Source organism: Myzus persicae, unplaced genomic scaffold, assembly GCF_001856785.1.
Source record: "Myzus persicae strain clone G006 unplaced genomic scaffold, MPER_G0061.0, whole genome shotgun sequence".
Classification (NCBI taxonomy): domain Eukaryota; kingdom Metazoa; phylum Arthropoda; class Insecta; order Hemiptera; family Aphididae; genus Myzus; species Myzus persicae.
This window is the reverse complement of record NW_019103316.1, coordinates 1750-11072: the sequence shown is the minus strand read 5'-3', so window position 1 is coordinate 11072 and position 9323 is coordinate 1750. Positions and strand designations below refer to the sequence as shown.

At 26.6% G+C, this 9323-nt stretch overlaps 2 protein-coding genes across 2 annotated transcripts; one reads left to right on the top strand and one right to left on the bottom strand.

Moving 5' to 3' along the window:
• Window positions 1-6802, bottom strand: LOC111034272 (serine/threonine-protein phosphatase PP1-beta catalytic subunit). The gene is made up of 7 exons (XM_022315403.1): window positions 6543-6802; window positions 3820-3951; window positions 3515-3745; window positions 3267-3443; window positions 2345-2496; window positions 2136-2270; window positions 1-407 (listed from the first exon to the last, which is right to left on the bottom strand). The coding sequence occupies exons 1-7, from the start codon at window positions 6595-6597 to the stop codon at window positions 312-314; spliced, it is 978 nt and encodes a 325-aa protein (XP_022171095.1). The 5' UTR covers window positions 6598-6802; the 3' UTR covers window positions 1-311.
• Window positions 6803-7183: 381 nt separating this feature from the next.
• On the top strand, window positions 7184-9092 carry LOC111034273 (uncharacterized monothiol glutaredoxin ycf64-like). The gene is made up of 2 exons (XM_022315404.1): window positions 7184-7886; window positions 8866-9092. The coding sequence occupies exons 1-2, from the start codon at window positions 7613-7615 to the stop codon at window positions 9015-9017; spliced, it is 426 nt and encodes a 141-aa protein (XP_022171096.1). The 5' UTR covers window positions 7184-7612; the 3' UTR covers window positions 9018-9092.
• Window positions 9093-9323: the final 231 nt, after the last annotated feature.

The window sequence follows — 9323 nt, the reverse complement described above, 5'->3', positions numbered from 1 at the left end:
TATACAAAGTACATAAAATTAAAATCGAATAATCCATTAATACTTAGGACTTTATATAATTTAGGTCACAAGTAACCATTATTAAATGATTGTTAAAGATAATTTTTTTATACACGCACATACATACATACATACATACACACTCATTTATATATATACATACATACACACACACATACATATATATATAACATTATTTGTTATTATATAGAAAGTCCAAATTTTTAAAGTAAAATTATTCAAGCACAGAGTTATTAGAGTAAGAACAACCTCGTTTAGTTGTTCATAATCAATATTCAATCAAATACGATTTATTTCTTTTTCACAGCAGTTGTATTACTAGCCGGTCTTCCAGAGTTTAATCCTGAGTATTGATACTTCGCCTTCTTTTCAGATGGTTTCAAAATCTTAAAGGATAGAATCATAATCAATTAGTTATATTACCAACAATACAATAAAATCATACCAAGTTTTGAATATTTCAATATAAAATAGTAAAACTACAGTTAAACTATGACTTAATATTATATCTTATCTGCATGTGTTGTCTCTGTCTTGGAAGTGTGTAACATAAAAATTGTATTTAGGTTCTTATTAAGCTTTGTTAGATTTGATACAAAATTAATTTACCCATATTTGAACTTAGGTAACTAAGGTAACAATATTCAGTGGGTGTTTTTTCCATATTTTAATTTAGGAACATGTTGTAATACAAATCATTAATGCATAACTCACTTCAAAATTAAGGTCTATACAAAAAAAAAACTTTACAAAACATGGAAAATTTGTTTACCTTTAAGTATAAAAATAGGAAAAAATCAAAATTATATTAAAACTAATTTAGCTATAGAAAACTGCTAAATGTTAATTTTTTATCTTACGTATCTTTCAAGATCGTGACATCACACGAGAATGAAGAATCCTCTAATAATTATTTAATAAGATTAGAAATTGGTAAGTTTATACAACTACTCAAAATACTTAAAGCATTAATAAAAATATCAATATATTATTATGTAATTATTCCAGAGGAGTTAAAGAGTAACAAACTATTATAGGGTTAAAAATACAATGTCAATTTTAACACATATTTGAAGACAAATATTATGATTTTTAAGACTCATTGTCTGAGAAAAAAATACTGGAAAAAACAAGTTTGTAAATTTACTTGAGACCATTGATATTTACTGAAGTATATTGATTGGGGTGGATTAATAATCGTATTAATCTTTTATTTTATTAGAAAAACTACATTCTACACAAAAAAAGTATATTTAGGGCTAGGATTTATATGCAATAAAAATAAATATTTTTAATTCTTATAGTTTTTATATACATACATTAATCACAAATAACACATTTGTACATAAGTTTTATATTATTAGTTTTGAAAATGTCATTAGAGTATTCTTATCAAAAGTTATTATGACTTAGCATTTTCACTTTGAACTTAGGCATTTTTCAAAATTATTTATATAATTGTTATACTAAACCTTGTATCTACATTGCAAAAAATAGTAAATACACATATAACTATATAAACAACCAGTCTACAACTCTATAAATAGTATATTTACAATAAATAAAACAATAATTACAGATCTTCATTAGATAAATTTGATTTGACATCTATTAAAAAAAATATTCAAAACTCTAAATATGTAATTATACACATTTTGATTAAAACATACAAATTAAAAATTGTTCTATTTAATTCAGTATGGGCCCAATCACGGATATAACTGACAACCAATGTAATATTGGACTAAAGAAAAAAAAATGCTAATGCACAGCAATCCTAGCCCTAATAATAGCTAATAACCTTTATAATTGTATTAAACTACTATTGTAATTATTATTAAGGTTTTTTAATTGAGAATGATAAATATAATATTTAAGAAATAAAAAAAATGATGTTAAGGAGGGTTCATAACTCACAATGTCATGTCATTTTCTGTTTATTTAATACGTAAGTAACGTATGACCAACATTTTGTTACCAGTGTTTAATATACACGAACTCGACACAACACTCTAAGTCGTGAATCCCTCTTTAATAAGTATGATAGTTTAACTATTTTGGTATGGATAACAAATAAATACTATTATGATTAAATTACAAAGTTAAGAACTTACTTGAAATGAACACATTAGTGTTGCATCAACAGACATCATTCCACCAGCATTATCAAATTCTCCACAATAATTTGGTGCGGAAAACAATGTAACCAATTGTCTCTTGGCAAAAAATTCGTAACCATCTTCTACAACCTAGAATGTAAAATGTTAAGATAAATTTAGATCAATTTTAATGTTCGTCATTAAAAATGTATAATTGTAATTACCTGATGTGCTCTACATATGAGATCTAAGTCATGTCTATTTAAAAATTTTGCTACGACATCTGTACCAAAAGTGAAAGAAACACCTCTATCATTTTCCCCCCAACCAGTTACATCTTTGTCCGGATCAGACCATAATAAATCACATAATAAACCTAAAACAAGATAATAAAAATATAATTTTTAATAAAAAAAAATTAGGATATATTTATTTAAATTTAAATAATCTACTTCATTTACAGGTTTATACTTTTTCTCATAAATGCAAAATTGTTCAGGACCAAGTTAATTTCTCACTAATTATTCAACTCTAGACAATGGTTGTATCTAATATAGTAAGTGATAAATATGTGGAAATATCTTAGTTCAAAATGATAAATATACAATTTTTAGTTTTTACAAAATATAGAACTAACTATTTTCAAATTTACTATCCGATGCTCTGATTTATTACTCACAGAAAAACTAACAATAAAATAATATTTTTATAGCCCAAATATTAAAAAAATATATCTAACTGAAAATTGCTAATCCTAATACTGGACCTCTATCACAAACTATTAAAATATTATGACTGAATAAAATTGTTAAGTATGTTTTGAAATCACTCAACATTCTGGAAAGGTAATTAAAAAAACAATGGTGACAATATTGATTGATCTTTAAATCCTATAAAACACTTAAAGCATTATTTGTGACATAAAAGTTGTTTACTGTTTAACATTACAAACTGACATAGAAATTATAAGCGTTTCTTCAGAAAATTGAATCTGACAGAAAATAGTGCTATTATTTATGAAATGATATATAATATATAAATATCATATTAGACTGAGAGTATTTTGGTGAGATATTTATTTCAGTATAGCTATCTTATTAAATATGTACCCCATACCCCCTCTAAACTAAATAATAGAAAAATTACCAGTATCTGGAACATCAGTTGGACGCATAATACGTCTAATTTGTTCCATTCCTTGTAAATCAGGACTCAGTCCACCATGACAACAAAATATTTTCTCATCAATAATAGCCGCGATAGGTAAACAATTAAAACAATCAGTAAATGTTTTCCACAATTTTATATTGTAACGCCTTTTACCTATGTTTATAATAAAAATATTAAAATAAAAAAAAAGTTAAAATAATTAACAACATTATAAATAACTTTACATTCATCATAAAATCCATAGATCCTGTTAATGCTTGCACATTCATGATTGCCTCGTAAGAGAAAAAAGTTTTCTGGATATTTTATTTTGTATGCTAATAAAAGACATATGGTTTCCAATGACTGTTTTCCACGATCAACATAATCTCCCAAAAATAAATAGTTTGCTTCTGGAGGAAAACCTCCATACTCAAATAAACGCAACAAATCAGTGTACTGCCCATGTATATCTCCTAAATAATAAAATATAAAATAAGAATAAAAAGAATTAGGTACTTCGAAAAATGTACATAAAATTATTATTTACCACATATTTTTAAAGGTGCTTCTAAATCTAATAAAATTGGTTGTTGTAAAAATATTTCTCTAGATTTCAAACATAATCCTCGGACTTCTGCTTCAGACATTTGTACTGTTTTACCAGGTCGACATCCTCTTACTGCAAATAAAGTACTTTTGAGTTGTAGGTATTATACAATTCTAAGAATAATACACAATATATTTCCAATAATATACAAAATGTATCTGATATTAATAATATTTTATAACCAATTATGAACATAGAAAACAATAACATGTGATATTGACAAACCAAGTATGATATAGGTTAAAATGTAAGGACTATATAACTCAGGAGTGGCTAACCCGAGGTCCACTTTCAAAAGCTTTATGACCTCGAGATTTTTCAAATGTTTTGTTTATATTGCCTAGACGAATGTAGAATATTCCAGAATGTATGCGCAACATGGCACCCATATTATTATTGACAACATCAACGCTACAATTATAATATTTTCTACTTTTTTATGCAGCTCACAGAATTATAATGTATTTTCAAAATGGCCCGCACGTTTGTTTGGGTTGGCCACCCCTCCTAATATAACCATTTAGTTAAAATGTACCTAAAAACGTAGGTACAAAACTTGATTTCTAGGTTATATAATAAAATGTTGTTAACTAGATCTGTAGCGCACATTTTCAAACCAGTTGTAACTATTGTGCAACTTGTTTACAATCAATTTAAATTGTTGATCTGTAAGCATAATCACAAGACATTAGTTAGAAAATTAGAATTTCTAATCGATCTTGTTTTAGTGGACAATAATGCAGCTGTCTTCTATGCTACACTTACAAAGTCATAACCAAACAATCTCTAACGCAACGGCATAAGGTAATAATTTATAAATTTTAGTTTAAAAAAATTGTTTTATTTTTTATTAACATCCGATTATTATCTGTTTCCCTTTTTCTTTTTAATCGCTATCTTGCTATAAAAGTCAAAAATAAAAATTTTAAATATAACTAGATATAGATAGCCTACTGTTGGCTAGGAAAGTCTTATAAAATAAAAATTACAAAAAAAAGAATTAACATCCGGGAAAATTTATTTTTTAGTTATTACTGTTAAATTATATATATTGTCATTAATGTGATGACCCTGTGTATGACATATCATGTCGTGGAGTTTTTACTACATACTTAAAAGTTGTCAATAAAGTAAACACAAAAATACTAAATAGTCGTCACACAGAAGGATACTCATGATTTTTTTTTTGAAACATTAATATAAATGGTGTAACGACAAACCAGTAAAAATTACCAGACAACGAACGCTGTGCCTGCTGAACACTTAAAGGACACTTGCTAAAAACAGAATTAGATTTAATAATATATTGTCATATTATTATAATACTTATATTTTAAGAAAATTAAATTAAAAACTTGAATATATTTATGTAACTAGAATAATATATTTTAATAATTTAATATTTAACTCCTCTTTCCCCTCTTTTAAGATTCATAAAACACACACTAATAATAAAATAAAATATTAATCGTACGTTTATTTTAATTAATGTAACATGTTTTGGGCAGAACCACACTTAATTTACTTATTATAAAAATTCTAGGGCTGAAGTCCCCCAAATTTTAAGGTCAAGTACGCCTATGCACAATGGTTTTGAAATTCTCTTTGAAAAACAGTCACAACGAGAGCGGAGAGCTTAATAATATGACTATATAAGTATTAACCCAATGAATTACTATTATTAACTTATTATATTCATTATTTTTTTAGTATTTTTATACTATAAGGTTAATATGTATACATTTTAATTTTAAGCTGTACTTACTAAATGAGTCATAATTTGAATATCAGGTGTATAAGTCATATTATTTATTATGTATCTTAAGCCTGATTTATAGAATTGGTAACCCAAAGCATAATATATTTGTGGGTGCTTTACTTGTATACATGTTAACCAAGTTAAATTTAACCTAGTGCAAAACTCTTTCAAATACCATGATAATAAAATACAAAATGTACACATTTATTATGTCAATATATCGTGTGCATAATACCATAAATAACATTGAAATAAAGTAGGTATTTTGTAGTTAACTAAGTGTTAGTACACTAGTTCAAATTGAGGATCATAAATTAAAAGTGGAGTATTTTTGGTTAGCTTAATATCGCCTGAATTTCTGCAATGCAATTTAATTCCAGGTTGTTCCAGTAGCAGCTGCAGGCACAGCGTATATGCAGTTAAATTGAACCAGGTATTAATTTAAAAAAAGTTATCTACATATGACTTACAAAGGCCACAAAAAAATGCCTAAGCTCCGAGGCCAGGTTCTAGGATCCTTAGTAATATAGCTTGTGTTTTAATATAAGAAAACACTATGTATCTGAGTCTTGAAATTATCAATTTCAAAAACATGAATCAAATCATATAGATGCATAAAAGAACACTAATATAATAAGTTAGTTCATAAATGGTTTAGTTTTGATGCAGGTACCAGTTTAAATAATTGTAATCGAGTGTATCACTCACGTCATTTTTATGTTAAAATGATCCCTATTCTTAAACTTTTACCGAATTGGTCAAAAAATTAACTCAACCGATTCTAACTATAACGCGTTGATACATATGAGTTATTAACCTACCAGATTGTATTGCAATACAAGAAACTAAGAATGCCAATAATAGTGTTTCCGACGTTTCCGTACGAATTGTTTGTCAATCTTACCTTCTAACAGTCGTGCGATTATGCTGTCTATACTTAACGGTTCACTGTCTGCCATTGTGGACGGAAAACCTTGAATGGATTTCGAATTTAACACGATTTGTTGACACGATATTCGATTTTGTTTAGCGGTCCAAATGGTTCCGTCTATCAATTGAGATTCAGGGGGTCGTACGCCGCCTCTACACGTCCCGCTAACATGTAAATTAATCTTAAATAATGTGTTGGTGTGGGGTCGGCAGGTCGGCTGGAAGGGAAAAATGGCGAACACTTTCTCCCCACCATGAACACAAATACATTTTTTCTTTTTTCGTTAAATCTAAAATTAAATGTAAATTGTGTTATAAATTATACCTATAAATTATAATTTATATTTTGCATCTATAAATAAAAATTGCGATTTTCATACAACAATTTATATTTTGTATTCACTATTTTTTCAATTAACCCTGGTATTTGAAGTTCTATAGGTTAAGTTTTTTCTACACAAATATTTGGAGGTTATGTTTGTAATCCCAACCAAAATCATTGAACATTTTTTGATAAGTAGTGATAAGCAATCACTATGATAATAGCCAATGACCATAGTAAGACCATAGATAATATATATATGTCTATATAATCTATGGGTAAGACAAGACAGTAAGTAAAGTGTTGTCCAACCGTCTGTATTGTCGTATTGTTCTGTGGTACTGTGGTAGTGAACCTAATCATAGTTACCACTCATTATTTAACTATCACGAAGTTCATGGATTTATTACACTTATCAATTTTTGGGAATTGAGATTTCGAGTTTCACTTTTTACTATTTAGTATTTACTTTTTAGTATTTTAAACAGAATTGAGAGATCCGGAGATCTTTTTGATTGCGAAGTTTCGAATTTTTATTTTGCGAATGTATTTTGTCTTGTAACTTAAAATTGTGTAAATATTAAACTCTAAAAACTAAAAACGTACATTTCTGTGATTACTTATTTTTAACTATATATTTTTATCATTCTTAGCCAACCTAGATATTGAATATTTCATTTTTGTTTAAATAATAGTACCTATATAGGTTTCATCTTTTAAATATGACATCGATATTGCGTCAGATGTTAAACATCAATAAAACAACAAGAATTAGCTCATCCAACTCTTATAAACAATTCCTATGTACTAAATCTGATGATCCAATCCAATCTCATATAGGAAAATTAGTGAAGGGTAACAAAATCGTCGTCTTCATGAAAGGTGATCCACAAGCTCCCAGATGTGGCTTTAGTAATGCAGTTGTTGACATTTTAAATATTCACAAAGCTAAATTTGAAGCTCATGATGTACTTATTGATGAAAAACTTAGAAATGGTAAATATTTTTCATATAGTTCTTTTCAATTTCAATTTGTTTTTTAATCCTATAAAATAAGTGAAATTTGAATTTATTATGCTTTCATTTTTCAATATTGCTTTTTTCGTATATTGTAGATTATAATATGATTTATTAAATTTATAATTAAGATAATTTTTAAATACATACTTAAATCGCTAAGTGTTAAAATATAGTGTATATCTTGTAACTATAGATTCTATGTGTGAAATTCTTCAGAATACAAGCAGATTGATGAGATAAAACTACTAAATAGAAGGGTCAGAATGGCTACATTTTGATAGGTAACTGATTGAGGAGGTCTTTAAATGTATATTATATATCATATATATATGAACCTTAATCTTATTGTAGTAGGTAGTAAGTGCTTATATGTAAAACATATTCACACCATTTATAGTCACTATTAATTAAAAATAATCCACAGGCAGTGAATTGGAAAATAAGTCTTAAATTTTATTTATACCTCGATAATCTTGTATATAAAATATTTAAAAATTGAATGGACTCAGAATACAATTCAGTAGAAACTCGTTTAACCGTCACTCTCTGTTATCTATCATCGGTTACTGTCGGAAAAAAATAATAATGATAGAATCACGATAAACTGGTCGTGTCGACTATCTAGAGTGTAAAAATAGTTTGTATCGTTTGTAATATCCAAAATATGCAATAAATGTGATAAAGAACTTGAAGAATGGGTTGAATAAACTATTGACCTGAAATATTACCGTTCAAATCTAAAGAAACTGAGACTGTTAGTATAGAATAAATTGTACAACTTTGTAATGGACTGAACACTAAAATGTTATTAATAATTTTTTTTAAATATCATCAATAATTTTTGTCTGAAAATCTCGTTTTAAAATATATACGGTTATTGAAAAATTTAAAATTTCTATTGTTCCATCTATATTGAATTATATAATCCTCATTAATTTTTTTGTTTATTTTTTAGGAATAAAAGAATTCTCCAATTGGCCAACAATTCCCCAAGTTTTTGTAGATGGAGAATTCATTGGTGGTTGTGATATTTTATTGCAATTGCATAGGTCAGGTGAACTAGATAAAATACTAGAAAAGAACACTCAAGAAAAGCCTGTAGCATAAAGTGTTATTAAGTAACTTAAGAATAATTTAGTTGAATATTTATTGAATAAACAATAAAAATGTATTTTTATAAATTATTTTGTTTTATTTAACTAAATATGTAGATATATTTTACATTGAGTGGATACAATATCCTAGTTAAATGTTTTGTATTAAATAACTGTATTCAAATAAGTTGTTGATAAAATCAATTCTAATTTTTTGTTATGATTCAAAAATGAATAACTGTGAAACTTAAAATATTCATTAAATACTTAGGTATATAAGTATTGTCTAAACACGAACATTTTTTCATATATGTGGTAT